The sequence below is a fragment of the Myxine glutinosa genome, chromosome 14 (assembly GCF_964187855.1).
Source record: "Myxine glutinosa chromosome 14, kmMyxGlut1.1, whole genome shotgun sequence".
Lineage (NCBI taxonomy): Eukaryota > Metazoa > Chordata > Myxini > Myxiniformes > Myxinidae > Myxine > Myxine glutinosa.
In genome coordinates, this window is record NC_136274.1 from 57,460,632 (window position 1) to 57,478,101 (window position 17,470).

General features: G+C 49.3%; 1 protein-coding gene across 2 annotated transcripts in view; it reads right to left on the reverse strand.

The window, feature by feature from the left end:
* Positions 1-205: 205 nt before the first annotated feature.
* Positions 206-17,470, reverse strand: part of LOC137439811 (glutamate receptor ionotropic, kainate 2) — a 426,037-nt gene continuing 408,772 nt past the window's right edge. For both annotated transcript variants that reach the window (XM_068135931.2, XM_078767891.1), the window contains exon 17: positions 206-1,106. In XM_068135931.2, coding sequence (XP_067992032.2) covers positions 948-1,106 — 159 coding nt within the window. In that variant the 3' untranslated portion in view covers positions 206-947. The remainder of the gene's footprint in view (positions 1,107-17,470) is intronic.

A 17,470-nucleotide genomic window follows, 5' to 3' on the forward strand; every position in this document is an offset into this window, starting at 1 on the left:
TTTTAAAAGTGCAGACACGTATGTACGCCACACGTATGCACGCATCCGATCACTCAACCCTGAATTCCGCTTCGCGAGCGCATGATAATAAAATGAATTCCAGATGAGAAGGGAAAACATGAGATGTGCACCGGAACACAAACTAAAATGTGAGCCAATGGTGAAAACGGAAACAGGAAATTAAACACACAAGTGCTACACAGAGTAGGATGCACATGTCCATGTCTTTAATTTAGTACATAAATTACAACAACTTTTAAAACAAAGACACTGTATAGATGCCGGACTCAAACCAGCACCAGGATTGTTGAGACAAAGCAGAAATAAGATCATTTCTACAGGAAAAAAAAAAAGAAGCTCATGCACATAGCTAACAACAAAACAAGGGGTAGAAAATTAGAATATTTTTGTAAGAAATTGGTTGCATACCCAATCGTCCTGATTACCATGCGTGTCGCGGAGACTGTTTTTCGCCTCTTGCTGGCTCAGAGTGCTGGCTGCCTCAAAAAGCACGGTCATGGCAGTGTCCTGCACTCGATGTGGTACTTTCCACTTGAACAAAACAAAAGACGACGACCAAATATATTTAGTATATAAAACACATGTACAGGGCTTTGTACAAGATGCTCCACAGAAGATGGACAGAGCTGCTCATTGTTTATCAACAGTTGCTCAAACTTTCCCGCAGGACAAACTTTCTCCCTGTTCTACATGTGCTGGTCATTCGTAGATCTCTGTGCAAGACCGCCAGATGCCCCTTCCCAACTCTTTGCGTTTCCCCCAAAGAATTGCAGCCATTGTCTCTTTTCACACGATTTGTCAAATCTTCCACAAGGCATTGTCTCTCTTTCCCAGCCACCCCCCAAATCTCTCAATGTCCTGTGCCGAAGTGAAGTCGTCCGTGAGTGGTCAGTGTTTGTAGGAGGCCTGGCAAATATGGCAGGAGGTCATGCCATCGTTTCCTTGCCTGGCAGTCGCCTGTCATTGAGCGAGTGCATATTGATGGTTTCGTCCTTGCGTGGCAGGGGTCGTGGCTTGGGGTGGAATCGGCGATGGCATCGTAAAGACATGCGAAGGCCCTCGGCCATCGCGCTGCACAGGGGTTTCTGAAACCACACACAAAACCTGTCATTTTATTTCAAAACTTTCCTTTGACCCGGAGCATTCCCTGACATACCATTAGCATACTTAGCATGAGGAAAGAACCGCCATTGCATAAACTCCAAGGTGTCACACAAAATCCAGTCAGGTCCACCATTTTAAGCAATATCAACAGACTATTGTGCTCATCAGAGCATTAGTTTAGCATTCATCATCATGATCATCATCATCATGATCATCATCGTCGTCGTCGTCGTCATCGTCGTCGTCATCATCATCATCATCATCATCATCATCATCATCATCATCATCATCTATTCAAACATAGATTTGGTCAGATCAGTATTTTGGGACTGCCACTGGTAATATGTAACCCAGGGCTACATGACGCATGGTCGGATTGTCTTCGACTGAACTGAGACCCCTCACTGGCTTTGCTGGTGAGGAAGGTGACTGTGATCCCCTGCCAGGACCAAGAACAACACCTGCCAGAGGGTGCATGAGCTTCCGTAGGGAGCCAACCTCCATCCAGTAAGGAGATGGTGTCTCCTAAATAATACCCATCCGGTTTAGACTGGTTCAAGTCGTACCAAAGACTTTAAAAATGGTACGTGCTGCTTACTTGCCCGAAAAGGATAGAGCACGGACAATCCCCATTGGTTGGCGTTCATGAAGAGGAGGAAATGCACCGCTTTGTGTGGTGAGAAAAGTGGCGCCATTGCTATGACGTCACTGGTACCCAGAGTATCCCAGGAAGTGAGGGTAGTGACGTCACTTCCCCCCAAGCTCAGTTGCTGTGCTAAGTGTTTGGCTCGTCAGTTTGCTCGTGTGTGTGTGTGTGTGTGTGTGTGTGTGTGTGTGTGTGTGTGTGTGTATGTATCAGCTCTACTACCAGCCTTAGCCCCAAGTATAAAAAAATATATAATAAATCCTGGGGATTCAAGAGTGGTGGAGGAGCTTGATTGGATCTGCGTCTACTATTTTTTTTGTTTTTGTATACAAGATCGAGGCTCGTGTAAGAGCTAACATTAATCACAAAAAAACAATCGGACACATAAAACATCTGATAAATGGAGCGGGCGACAAGATGGGGAGAGAGAGGGAAGCACACAAGTACAACAGCAGAGAACAGGGACACAGAGAGATCTGTGGGATGGAGAGGACTTGGGGGGAGGAGGCATGGGGAAGGGTGGGGGGGGGGGGGAATCTGCGGTTGCTTTTGATCTGCGGTTACGTGGATTCAGCACAAAAATAAACTAACAATTGAAGGGGCAAATAAGTAAATAAATAAATCTCCTGGATCTGTGCCAGCAGGGGGCAGTGCCTAGTGATGCCCATCCTTTGGTGGAGATACAAAGGTAGCTGCTCTGTCTGCCATGCACGAAGTATACCTTGGAAGAGTTGCCCATTGAACCGACACTTCATGGAGTGAACACCTCAAATGGGATGTACATCAATGTTAGTCGAGTCAGAATCAAGCAAACGGGATTGATATTAAGGTAAAATAGAAATTACCTGAGTTTATGGTGCAATTTACAACCTTTGGTTCAGGCAGAGCAACGACCTCCTGTTTATCAACACTGTCTACAAATGACGTATCAGCGGTTCACTCATCCGTAAGCAGGCCTTTTTGGTTGTTGGTGAACAGCATACTAGTTTTTTTTGGTATACAAAGTCGAGGCTCGTGTAAGAGCTAAAATATTGTATATTAAATTGAAAACAAACAGATTATTTGCCAGAATTGCAAAGGAACCCGAGAGAGCAGCCACCTTAATACTCTCAGCCATGTGCAGAGTCACCTTGCGTTTTGCAGGAGTTAAAGGGGGCAATGAGCTATAAACGAAAATAACGTCACACATCATTATGAAGCTGTCACCGACAGCACGTTGGAAATGCACCTTTTACTGCAGACCCAAAACCAAAGTCAAGTAAGTACTTTTAATGATCTATTTGGAGTCGTTGTGACAAAGCATCAGAAGGCGTTTCACGCACCGTTAACCTGGGCGGCGGCGGGACGTCCAGGTTAAAGGCAGCGATGGCTGCACTAAAAGGAGTTCGACACCACGTCAGCGCACAGAATGAGCAACATTTCTGAGTCCACATTTAGCCGACGTTATGGCAGCCATTCCACAGAGCACAGCAAGCTTGAGGGTACCCATGGGTTCGGGTTGAGCGAAACACACGGCGACGTTCGCAGGCGGAGTGTGGATGAAATCACAAAGGAAAGGGGACAGAGAGACATCGGAGAGAAAATGAGAAAGTGAAATGGATCTGAGAGCTCGAGGGATGGACGATTTGACATGTTTTCTTAACAGACCAGTGATGGGTCCGGCCATTTAATATGTAGCAAGAATGAGGGGCAATGATGAGATGTAATTTAAAAATGAGAAAAATAAGTGAGTGGTTATATGAGACAGAGATAGCGAGAGACAGAGACAGAGACAGAGACAGAGACAGAGAGAGAGAGAGAGAGAGAGAGAGAGACAGAGAGAGAGAGAGAGAGAGAGAGAGAGAGAGAGAGAGACAGAGACAGAGACAGAGACAGAGACAGAGACAGAGACAGAGAGAGAGAGAGAGAGAGAGAGAGACAGAGAGAGAGAGAGAGAGAGAGAGAGAGAGAGAGAGAGAGATGACTGGAAAGGAATATGGAAAGAGAGGGGAAGAAGGTGAAAGAGGGTTGGAAAAGGCAGAGCAGCATCGACATTAAGGGGAGGGGAGGATTCAAATATCCATTATTTTTGCATACATAATAACTAGATGGCCCTGATCAACATACTTAAAAAGGAGAAATTTGTTTGGAAACTTTAACAACTAGTCTGTGTATGGATGTACATATATATATATATATATTTTTTAAAAGATATATATTTGAGCTTTGGTATATATATATATATATATATATATATATATATATATATATATATATATATATATATATATATATATACTGTATATATATATATATATATATATATATATATATATATATATATATATATATATATATATATATATATATATATATATATACTAGCTTGGCTCGGCTCGCTGCGCTTGCCTCACCACGCGTCGTTACTGAGGAACGGGCTTATTTTAGCTGAGGATAATGACTGTACCTGAGTTGCTGTGTTGTCATGATTTACAGCAATCATAATACAAACAATTATTTTGCACAAATTTATTTGTAGTGTTTGTGATATTCTATTTTTATAAGCAATTTATGTTGAAGATTTAGATTGAAAAAATATGTTAATTACAAAAAAGAACCCCTCAGCACATACATACGGGACGGGTAGGTGCAGACTGGAAGTTTGGGACGATGACACCTCACCACCACGTAATTCAAAACACCTCATCACCACGTAATTCAAAACACCTCACCACCAAGTAATTCAAAACACCTCACCACCACGTAATTCAAAACACCTCACCCCCATGTAATTTAAAACACCTCACCCCCACGTAATTTAAAACACCTCACCCCACCTAATTTAAAACACATCACCACCAAATAATTTAAAACACCTCACAACCACGAAATTAAAAACACCTCACCACCACATCATTTAAAAACACCTCACCACCACATAATTCAAAACACCTCACCACCAAGTAATTCAAAACACCTCACCACCACGTAATTCAAAACACCTCACCACCACGTAATCCAAACCACCTCACCACCAAGTAATTCAAAACACCTCACCACCAAGTAATTCAAAACACCTCACCACCATGTAATTCAAAACACCTCACCACCAAGTAATTCAAAACACCTCACCACCATGTAATTCAAAACACCTCACCACCAAGTAATTCAAAACACCTCACCACCAAGTAATTCAAAACACCTCACCACCACATAATTCAAAACACCTCACCACCAAGTAATTCAAAACACCTCACCACCACGTAATTCAAAACACCTCACCACCACGTAATTCAAAACACCTCACCACCAAGTAATTCAAAACACCTCACCACCAAGTAATTCAAAACACCTCACCACCATGTAATTCAAAACACCTCACCACCAAGTAATTCAAAACACCTCACCACCATGTAATTCAAAACACCTCACCCCCATGTAATTTAAAACACCTCACCACCATGTAATTTAAAACACCTCACCACCATGTAATTCAAAACACCTCACCCCCATGTAATTTAAAACACCTCACCACCATGTAATTTAAAACACATCACCACCAAGTAATTTAAAACACCTCACAGCCACGAAATTAAAAACACCTCACCACCACGTCATTTAAAAACACCTCACCACCACGTAATTCAAAACACATCACCACCAAGTAATTCAAAACACCTCACCACCACGTAATTCAAAACACCTCATCACCAACTAATTCAAAACACCTCACCACCACATAATTGAAAAAACCTCACCACCACATAATTAGAAATATATCACCACCACGTGATTTAAAAACACCTCACCACCACATGATTTAAAAACACCTCACCACCACGTGATTCAAAACCACCTCGTGATTTAAAAACACCTCACCACCACGTAATTATAAATATCTCACCACCACGTGATTTAAAAACACCTCACCACCACGTAATTAAAAACACCTCACCACCATGTAATTATAAATATCTCACCACCACGTCATTTAAAAAGACCTCACCACCACGTAATTAAAAACACCTCACCACCACATAATTCAAAATTCCTCACCACCACGTGATTCAAAACCACCAACACGTGATTAAAAACACTTCACAACCACGGAAACAAAAGTTTGAGGGAGTCGTTAAGTGACAACACAGACACTGCTCAGATATGTAGATATATAGATAAACGACTGTACCCGAGTGCCGTTTTGTCATGGTTTACACCAATCATAATTCAAACAATTATTTTGCACAAATGTATTTGTAATATACGTGATATAACAATTTATAAACAATTGAAGTTGAAAACGTAAGTTAAAAAAAAATAATTCCCCGAAAAAATTCTAAAAAAAAATTGGAAAATCTTTCTAAAAAAATACCCTTAGGACATACCGATGGGAGAGATATGTGCATACCAGAAGTTTGGTACGATTTCACAAAAGTTTGAGGGAGTAGTTCAGTGACAAGACAACACAGACACTGCACAGATATGTATGTATATACATATATATATATACATACATATATATATATATATATATATATATATATATATATATATATATATATATATATATATATTGTTACGGACACGGCTTTTAGATGTTATATTGACCGAGCGGTGGTGTATTTAACCGCGTCCGAACAGTTACTCCCCGATTAAAACCCGATTCCACCCGAACGTTGACTAATCGCGCTACAGATATTCAATTGGGAAACCTCTAAAGCGACCGAAAGAGAAGAAGAGAGAAGAAAGACAGAGTTTGGAGGAAGAACAGATTTATTATACACACACAAGCAATATTTTAGAGCGACCAATATTATTTACAGCAATAGATGGAAAAGAGCAGTCACACAGTGCATTGTTAACTTATTCTATTTCATTTACTTAATCCCCAAGACAAACGAGTAGGACAGGACGTTCACACTCACACGGTGGATATTGCAGGCAGGTAATGGCTCGAGGTTGATTGCTTGAGAGGAAAGGCCAGGTCGGAGGCCGCAGCACCCCTCGCGGTTTTGGCGGGAAAACCTCCGTCGCGTATCCGCGGCCGTCACGCGCTGGCTCGGCACACCTGCTCCTCTTCCTGGGGTGGAGCCGTCTCCCTCCGTTCAGCGCGTCTCTCCAACGACAGGGGGGTATTGCAGGCAGGCAGGTAGGTAGGTAGGTAGGGCTTGCGCTCCTCTTCCAGGTCATCCCCCAGCGTATCTCTCAAGGCCTCTCTCCAGTCATCTCTCATCTCCTAAAGCAGTCCCCTGCAGTCGCTTTTATCACCTCCAGCGAAATCAAGCCGCCGACTCCGAGGGCGCGCCTACCGGGTCACTCACCGCGGTGTTGATTGGCTGTTAGGGCTGGTTCACTCCTTGCTTCTTATGACGAGGTGGAGACACGCCTTTCTTCCCCAACCTTACCTCGTGGCCAATGGTGGTTTGAAGAAAACCAGCCAAAATGCGGAAGGCAATTGGAAGGGAGGTTTTGGGGAAATTGGAAGGGCCTACGCTTATTTTGTTTGATACAATGCAAAGTCAATCTAGTGGAAAACACACTTAGCCTACATGGAATAAGGAAATACACTATTTAAAAGATATATCGTGACCTGCGTGTATGTTCTATGAAATTAATTAGGAGGACGGCTGCGACCATTATTTACATTACCAGGATGTTACCATACCAAAACCATACTCTTCACATCCGTTACCCTTCCTCCAAAATTGTTACACTCCTCAAAACCCGTTACACTTCTCAAAACCCGTTACACTTCTCAAAATCGTTACACTGCACCCTCCTTTCTTCAGGCACGTCCTCGGGCCTACTAGACTTAACTGAGTGTGACATGTAGGTGTAATTCCCTCTACAATTAACCTGACCCTGAGTGTGACAATTTTAAAACACAAATAAGTATGTCCCCCTATTGCATTGCATCCTGTCTAACAGACTCAAGCCCACAGCTAACCGAATTACGGAATTATTCTGAAACTATACATTTACGGTGGGGAGCATTATTTACAATGACGTGATTTCTTATTTACAACGCAACCCAGGACCTGTGTGTTTTTTTCTTTTTCTTTTTAGGGAACAAGAGAAAGAAATTCCTGTTGGGAGGGAGGAGACAGCACGCATTGCATCGATGCACCAGTACCAATACCACCAAAGCACCCAAAAGCACCCAAACACCACAAAGCACCCAAAAACACCATCCGGTGCGGTTACCATGGTTCATAATAAACACAACAAAACAACTGGTGGTGGTCTTCTCCTTCTCTGCTGGGCCGATGTTCTTCCCGACGTCTTCTGGCTTCATGCGGCCTATTTGGACATACTAAAAAAAAACACAACTTGTGTCCATTTTTATTTAGGGCCTCAAGGGCCAACTAAGGGTGGTCCACCTGTTTGGCATAGGTGCCACCTTACCGAGGTCCGCAAGCAAGATTCCCTGGCCACTATGGCCGGTTTCCAACAGAGGTGCCCTGCCCCAGAACCTGGGGTCCATCAAGTGGTACTTGGCCGCCGAACAGCGGTCCATAAAGTGGTACATCAACGCAATGCGTGCTGGTTCTGGGAATCTCGGGCGCACAATGGCCACCTCACGCACGCTCCCCTCGGCACCCAATGGCGCACAGGTCATGTGGGAGACAAAAGAAAGACAATTGAGCGAGGGGTAAGGTCACAAGGGTACACGTCAAACAAGGCAATGCAAGGTGAAATGCGTACGGAGGGCGAAGTGAGAAAGCTCGTCCCTACCGTACGTCACCCCCCTGTCACCTACACTACCCTTGCTCTTACCCCATATTTACAAAATCTACCCATTTACAAATTCGTCACTACTGTCACGTCTTCCCCATATTTCCCTTATACCAAATTCGTCACCACAATCCCTCTACTTCAAAATTTGCCATCATCAAATTCATCATCAATCCTCATAAGGAGGCAGAGATGGAACATCAAAGCACAATGTCACACCCACGTCATGATGCGTCTCACAACCCAAACATTTGCACAGTAAAAAAAAATAATCAAACATGGCATGGTGTGGAGTACCTGTCACCTCAGGTGAGTGGATGCAGATGGTGTGAGGAGATCCTTCATCCTAACTATCCTCTAAATGATTTTAACACACTTTACACTACCCGGGGTCTTTCTTCGGCCAAACCATTGGCCCTCTTACACTATGGGTTCTAAAAACCAATTCCCATTGGCCAAACTGTGGTGCTTTTCAATTTGGGGTCTCCCTCCCCCGATTCATCTCCCGGTGCTCTAGCACAATTTCTGGGCTGCGACGTGTAGCTCTCCCAGCAGGTCTACCCACCTGCACACCTCCACCACTGTAGTTGCCACCCGAGCTTACCTAGCTCCTCACCCTAACCTAACTAACTGGGGACAGCCCCTCTCCTGGCTCTGTCACCCCTTGGTGCCCTCTGGCACTGGGCTACCCGGGTCCGTCCTCCGGATCCTCGGGCCCCATCCACACAACTACTACCGGCTCCCAGAGCCCACCTGCGGCCTCACCTGGCCGACATCCTTACGGTGGTGGAGTGCCCAAACCAACTACACACACTAACAGGCTACACGCCCAGCCATTTCCACAACACCAACGCACCCATCCACATACCATTCTGTCACCCGCACCACAGATGCCAATATCCAACCACAATTTACCTGTACCCTCTACCTAACACTTACACTACCCGCCCCGGGTATCCGCGATGGGGGTCCACTCTTCCCCCATTCACACCTTCGCACCATCCACTCCACTCCACAATTTCCACCATTCTCACTCCACGACCATCCATTTCACTACTCCATACCATTTATTCCATACAGCCACATACACCTGTTCTTCATTCACCTGTCGTTGCACACCTGTGCAATCATACCTGGTGCCACCTGCACCCTCCTTTCTTCCTGGACCATTTGGTCAACACAACACGCAATCACCACTACTCCCTCATACACTGCTCCACACACCTGTTCAGTTGCACACCTGTGCAATCACACCTGTTCCATTCTCACCTGTTCAATCCTCACACACACGGCATCATCTCAGCTAACTACTCCCCTCTGAAACTTGCGCTTCCCAGTCGTCCCTTTAAACTATTGCGCTCCCACGTCATTATCATCCATACTAATCTACCTGCGTCCCCACTACAGGTATCAGTCACTAACTAACCTTAACGTCACCTAATGTCAATCTCTTCTAGATCCCTACAATATAACCTAACCCACCCGGGCTAGTTTTCACTGCCATCAACCCCATAAGCTATTGCGCATTTGCCCCACTGGTGAGGGATGACAGAGTTGCCATCCCCCCCACAGCGGGGCATCTCCTACTACCATCCCCCCAGTCCTCTGACGCTACGAGCCCCCGTCGCAAGAGGTACTGGGTCCTGCCTCGGCATCTAGAGCCGAGGCGATCCATGAGGGCGCCTGCTCGCCGGCATAAGGTCTTATCCGGTCGGCATGGACGATCCGAGGGGGGGTCCGTGGCCCCATTTTGATCTTAATGACCACGTCACAGATTTGCGACAGGACGACTCCTGGGCCTTGCCAGGGGGAGGTGAGTTTTGGGCACCTTCCCTTCCGCCTCCGGGGATTAAAGAACCAAATCTTCATCCCCGGAGCGTATTGACTCCCCTGGCTCCGGTCGTCGTACCTGCGCTTCATCTTGGCCCCCGCCAGATGGAGCTGGCGGCGGGCGAAGGCATGGACCCGCTCCATGCCTTCCTCCAGGTGACGTGCGTACCCCTCCCTCGGCGGTGTATCCGTGGTGTCTGGCACGGGACCGCATAGCAAGTCGGCGGGAGCCCGTAACTCCCGCCCATACATAAGCAACGCTGGACTGCATGCGGTGGCCCCGTGCTGGCTAGTTCGGTAGGCCATCAACAGGTACGGGAGATGTTCGTCCCAGTCATCCTGACGGGTGGTGGTGAACAATGCCAGTTGTTGGATCAATGTTCGATTGAACCTTTCCACCATCCCGTCAGATTGTGGCCGCAAGGGCGTGGTCCTGGTTTTCCGAATTGACAGGAGTCTGCACACATCTTTTAGCAATTGGCTTTCAAAATTTCGACCCTGATCGGTGTGCAGCTCCTGTGGAATCCCGTGCCGACATACAAATCCTTCTACGAAGGCCTGTGCTACCACCCCTGCTTCTTGGTTGGGGAGGGCATAGGCCTCCGGCCACTTGGTGAAATAGTCCATTACAACGAGGATATACTTATTACCTTGGCGGGTGCGGGGCAGCGGTCCTAGAATATCCATAGCCACCCGCTCAAGGGGGGCCCCCACCTGATGTAATTGAAGGGGGGCCCTCATCCTCCGTGCTGGTCCCTTTTTGGCAGAACAGGCGTCGCATCTCCGACACCAGTCCTGTATGTCGCGCCCCATATTCACCCAATAGAACCTCCGGCGGACCCGAGATATTGTCTTTGTCCTGCCCAAATGGCCGCCGGAGCGGGTACCATGCACCTGTTGCAATATGACGTTCTTGAATTTGTCAGGGACTATCACCAGCCAGGAAGTTCTATCAGAGGGAACCTCCACCCACTTGCGATATAAGATGTTGCCTTTCAACTCCAGGGTCTGCCACTGAGCCCAATATGCCTTTGTTTGCGCCCCGAGGGGGGTGACCTCTTCCCCCTTTGGCCTTTGCCCCAATTTGACCCATTGGAACACCGGCCCCAGAACAGGATCCTCCTGCTGGGCCGTGCTCCAAGCCAACTCTCCAAATTCCTCGTCCGCGGTTAGTGGCAAAATTGGCCCTCTCACCCGGGTTGCCCGGACGACGAGAATCGGGGCGGAATCGCCCAATTGCTCCCTCTCCTCGTGTCTCGCACAAAATTTACAGTTTTCCCCCAGACAAGGACGCCGAGAGAGTGCGTCCGCATTACCATGGGCCTTCCCGGCCCTATGGGCCACATCAAAATCGTACTGCTGCAACTTTTCCAACCACCTTGCAATTTGGCCCTCCGGTTCCTTGAACCGAAGGAGCCATTGCAAGGAGGAATGGTCAGTTCTAACCAAAAATTTCCGCCCGTACAGGTACGGGTGGAAATGGTTCATGGCAGCCAGCATGGCCAATAACTCTTTGCGAGTGACGCAATAATTTCGCTCGGGCCTACTTAAGGCCCGACTATAGTAACCAATCACTCTCTCCACGCCCTCCTGTGTCTGGGACAAAACTGCGCCCAATCCTTCCTGGCTCGCATCCGTGTCCAGGGTAAATGCCCCGTTACTAGTGGGGTAAGCTAGAAGGGGTGCGGATGTTAGACACCCCTTCAATTTCTGGAAGGCCTCGTGGCACTCCGGTGTCCAATTAAATCGCGTCCCCTTCTCCGTAAGCCGGTGGAGGGGACGGGCCAACTCCGCAAATTTCGCCACAAAGCGCCGGTAGTAGGAGCAGAGTCCCAAAAATCCCCGCACCTCTTTGATGGTACATGGTGCGGGCCACTCCTCTACCGCTTTAATTTTGTCTGGGTCCGTTTTTACCCCCTCGCGGCCGATCACGTGACCTAGATAGGCCACCTCTCTTGCAAACAAAGTGCACTTACTCGGGTTCAGCTTCAACCCTGCCTGTCTGAGGCACCCGAACACCTGGTCCAAATTCGCTACTGCCTGGGGGAACGTTTGGGCATGTACCAGGACGTCATCCAGGTACACCAGGCATGTTTGCCATGGCATGCCGCCTAGTACATGCTCCATCAATCTTTCAAAGGTGGCGGGGGCGTTACACAAACCAAACGGCATCACAGTAAACTGGTACAGTCCCTTACCTGTGGAAAATGCCGTTTTCTCCTTCCCTGCCCTATCCATCTCCACCTGCCAATACCCACTCTTGAGGTCCAAAGTTGTGAACCAATTTGAGCCCGCAACGGCATCGAGGGTGTCATCAATCCTTGGCAGGGGATATGAGTCCTTGAGTGTCACGTTGTTTAGCTGGCGATAGTCCACGCAGAACCGCGTGGTCCCATCCTTCTTTTTGACCAGCACAACAGGTGACATCCAAGGACTTCCCGAGGGCTCGATCACGCCTGCGTCGAGCATTTTTTCAACCTGCTCGTCAGCTTCCGCCCTCTTGCTCCAAGGGAGCCGTCGGGCGGCCTGACGAATAGGCCGGGCCTCACCGGTGTGGATCTGATGTTTCACCAGGCCCGTACGTCCAATATCCTCGGTGGACAGGGAGAAGAGGTCCAAATGGGACCCAACCAGTTTGTGTAAGGCCTCCCTCTGGGTACCTCCCAACTCTACGCTACTACGATTTACCATCTCGCAAATGGAATCGGGCCAATTCCTAGAACTTATTGAAGGCTCCCCCTGGGGCCGGCTCGGCTGGACGTTCTCGCCCCTCACTGACGCGACTTCTCTAACTGGGGTGCAGCCAGCTACCTTCGTGCCCCTCACTATAGTGCGTGGTTCTGTGCTAATATTAATTACTCGGACGGCCACCACCGGCCCGTCCGTTGTTACAAGGGTACGGCCCACGATTAAACCAGGTACGGATAGCGCTGCCACCGGTTCGACCAGGCCGCAGGATTCCTGCCATGTCGGGCGAGCTGACCATCGGGCCGGCACTACGGCCTCGGCCCCCGGAGGGATGGTCACGGCCTCAGGAGCCTCCAGCTCCACCCTCTCGGCCGTGCTCACCCCCTCCAATGGTAGCTCTTCCACTCCCCATCGCAGGATCCCCCGACTCAAGTCGATTTTACAACCGCTGGCAGTCAACAAATCCAACCCTATTAAGCATGGGTCGCACACCTCCGCCACCCAAACCTCTATCTCTTGCTTTACCGATCCCAACTTGAGGGTCACAAAACCACGCCCTATGATCGGAGCCGTTGCCCCGGTAGCCAACTGCAAACTATGATTTTCCAGACGCTGGATTTTACCCCAGCCGTCTGCACTCGAATTAAGGACCACGGGGCTGATGATCGTGGCGCTGGCTCCCGTGTCCACCACGGCGTCTACCCCCACGCCGGCAATTTTGCACCGAATTGTCAAACTACCCGTCCCAATTTGGCCACAATGAATGACCTGTCGCGTCAACGAGGGCTTCTCTCCATCCCCTACTGCCGAACACCGCCCTGCATGCCCGGCACGTTCTAGTTTCCCGGGCCCTGGCGGGGGGGTGTCTGTGGTCGGCTAGGCCGATCGATACTGGGCGGAGTTGAGGGCATCGGTTGGCGGGAAACGTCCCGGCGCGGAGCTCGACACTCCCACGCACGGTGACCCATCCGAGCACAGTTATAGCACCTCACCTGGTAAGGTGCTTGCCTCCGGTATTCCAAATTCCCCCCCCTGTATGTCCGAATTGGGGTACTCTGTCGGGGACTACCGGGTGCCACCGCTGGGGCCGCCTGCCATGGTCCAGGTCCCGCCAGGCGCCGATCCACTAACCTCTGGACCATGCTTTCCAGATCAGGGCCCCCGTCGGGGGCGGGCCCCCTTGGGGGGCCGCCCCCCACCACGGGCCCCATCTGACGCACCGCCACTGCATGGCGCTCGCCTCCCCGGGCCAGGGGCCTCGCTGCTTCCCAACGGGCTGCAGCGTCGGCCGCCTGACTCATGGTCTGCGGGCGCCACATGGCGAGCTGTTGTCGGAGCTCCAGATCCGGAAGGGCCTGAATAAAATGATCCAGCGCCAGGCTTTCCTGGGAACTCGCTGCCATGTCTGCGTGTGCAATCCCTACTGCGCGGCGAATATCGTGAGCAAGTTCCCCGATGGTCTCCTGGGGCTTGCGTTTACGCTGCGCAAGTTGAGCTTTAACAAGCTCGCTTTGCTGCTCGATACCGAAACGGTTAATTAAAGCCGCACGGAGAGCTGGCAGGGTGAGAGCACCCGGTGGTAAAGCTGTCAGCACCTCCGCCGCCGCACCGCGCAGTGCCCCCACCAGGTGTACTCCACCTTCGTCCGGATTCCAACCGTTGCCTTTACACACATACTCAAACTGCGCCAGGTACGCCCTCAAATCACTCTTGCCGTCATACGGCGCGAGTGGGACCTTGTGGGCGCCCGAAGGTCGGACCCCGCGCGTCACTCCTTGCGGGATCAACGCGGGACCAACCCGTTCGGGCTCCCACAGTACGCTATTCCCGGGGGGCTCCCGCGCATCCCCCGTCCCTCCAAACACTACCCCTCCCGGTGTCGATGCCTGGGTCGCCCCTCCGCAACCCGCTACCCACGCCATACCCCCACAGCCTTGCTCACCAGCACCCCCCTCACTTCCCATAGCCAAACCTCCTTGCACACCTCTTCTGTCCATACACTCCGGACCAGTCATACATCTTACCATTGGTCCCTCACGAACACCCGGGTCTACACCACCCCCCAAGCCGACTGAATCTCCCCTCACATCATGTACATTGCCACTCACCTCCGTACCTCGTCGCACCTCCTCTGCCACCTGCAAACTTTTTATTTGGTTAGTGAGCACCGCATCATGATTTGAACACAGACCTTGTACATATTCCATGACTTCCTCCTTTATTTCCCTCTTAGCTTCCCTCCGTCTCTTCTTAATTTCACTCACCCCTTCTTCCACCTCCTCTAATTTTTCCTTTACCTCTTTCAGCTCCCGGTGCGCCCCCTCGATTTCTTCCTCCATTGCTACTTTAACCGTTTCTATGTGCGTCCTTACCTCCCGGTCCTTCGTCTCCATTGCTTCTGTCACCTCTTCCAACCTCTTCGTCAATCCCTCATGTACCATTTGACATTCCTTTTGTGTTGCTATTAATTCATTTTTTATGTCCTTTTGTGTTGCTTTTAAACCCCCGATGATTGCTGTGTTCTTTTCCACTTGGTCCGTTAGTTCCTTTTGTCCCACTGTCAGCTGTTCTACTCCTTTCGTCAGATCTTCTATTCCCCCCTGTAACTTTGCCGTATTATTTCTCACCTCTTTCTCTATACGCTTTTCGCCTCGCTTTACCTCCTCGCGCAGCCCCGAGACCTCCTCACTCACCCCTCGTCGTATTTCCTCCATCTGGTTCCCCATCTGTTCGATTTCCCGGGCGGATTGTTCCCCTATTTCCCGCAATTTGTCCTCCATCCTATTTTCTAACCCCATTAACCCATTTTTCACCCCCTCTAACTGATTCTCCTGGGCAGCCATTCTGTTTTCCACCCCCGTTAACCCATGTTTCACCCCTTCTATCCCATTGTCTAACCCCTCAAATTTCTTGTCTAATCCCTCAAATTTCTTGTCTAATCCCTCAAATTTCTTTTCTAATCCCTCACCGGTACCCCTCGCTTCGTCCCTCATTACCCCCATTTGGCCCTCCAATCGCTCACCCTGAGCATCCATCCGGTTCCCCATTACCCCCATTTGGTTTCCCATTACCCCCATTTGCTCACTCTGAGCATCCATCCGGTTCCCCATTACCCCCATTTGGTTTCCCATTACCCCCATTTGCTCACTATTCTGGGCCATAAGGGCCTTCATTTGTATAAAAAAAAGGTTCAAATCCATTGGCATCTCCGGTTCGACTACCGCGACCATGGGCGTGGCTAAATGTGGCGCCGCTGTAATCACGTGCGCTAGAGCGCCATTTTGTGCACCTGAAATTCCCGCAACCACATTGCCATTTTCCTCCTCCCTTTCTTCCACATACATTTCCCCTGGTTCCTGGGTTACCCCTAACCCGTCTATCTCCCCCACCGACATCCGATCGCCTTGATTGTCCATGGCGCGATCTAAAAATTCGGGTTTTATAAAACAACACAATTTCGTCCGCTTTATAATTTTGAGCGCGTGCAGCGCGCTCCGGGTCGATCTCACTCCCCGACACCAATTGTTACGGACACGGCTTTTAGATGTTATATTGACCGAGCGGTGGTGTATTTAACCGCGTCCGAACAGTTACTCCCCGATTAAAACCCGATTCCACCCGAACGTTGACTAATCGCGCTACAGATATTCAATTGGGAAACCTCTAAAGCGACCGAAAGAGAAGAAGAGAGAAGAAAGACAGAGTTTGGAGGAAGAACAGATTTATTATACACACACAAGCAATATTTTAGAGCGACCAATATTATTTACAGCAATAGATGGAAAAGAGCAGTCACACAGTGCATTGTTAACTTATTCTATTTCATTTACTTAATCCCCAAGACAAACGAGTAGGACAGGACGTTCACACTCACACGGTGGATATTGCAGGCAGGTAATGGCTCGAGGTTGATTGCTTGAGAGGAAAGGCCAGGTCGGAGGCCGCAGCACCCCTCGCGGTTTTGGCGGGAAAACCTCCGTCGCGTATCCGCGGCCGTCACGCGCTGGCTCGGCACACCTGCTCCTCTTCCTGGGGTGGAGCCGTCTCCCTCCGTTCAGCGCGTCTCTCCAACGACAGGGGGGTATTGCAGGCAGGCAGGTAGGTAGGTAGGTAGGGCTTGCGCTCCTCTTCCAGGTCATCCCCCAGCGTATCTCTCAAGGCCTCTCTCCAGTCATCTCTCATCTCCTAAAGCAGTCCCCTGCAGTCGCTTTTATCACCTCCAGCGAAATCAAGCCGCCGACTCCGAGGGCGCGCCTACCGGGTCACTCACCGCGGTGTTGATTGGCTGTTAGGGCTGGTTCACTCCTTGCTTCTTATGACGAGGTGGAGACACGCCTTTCTTCCCCAACCTTACCTCGTGGCCAATGGTGGTTTGAAGAAAACCAGCCAAAATGCGGAAGGCAATTGGAAGGGAGGTTTTGGGGAAATTGGAAGGGCCTACGCTTATTTTGTTTGATACAATGCAAA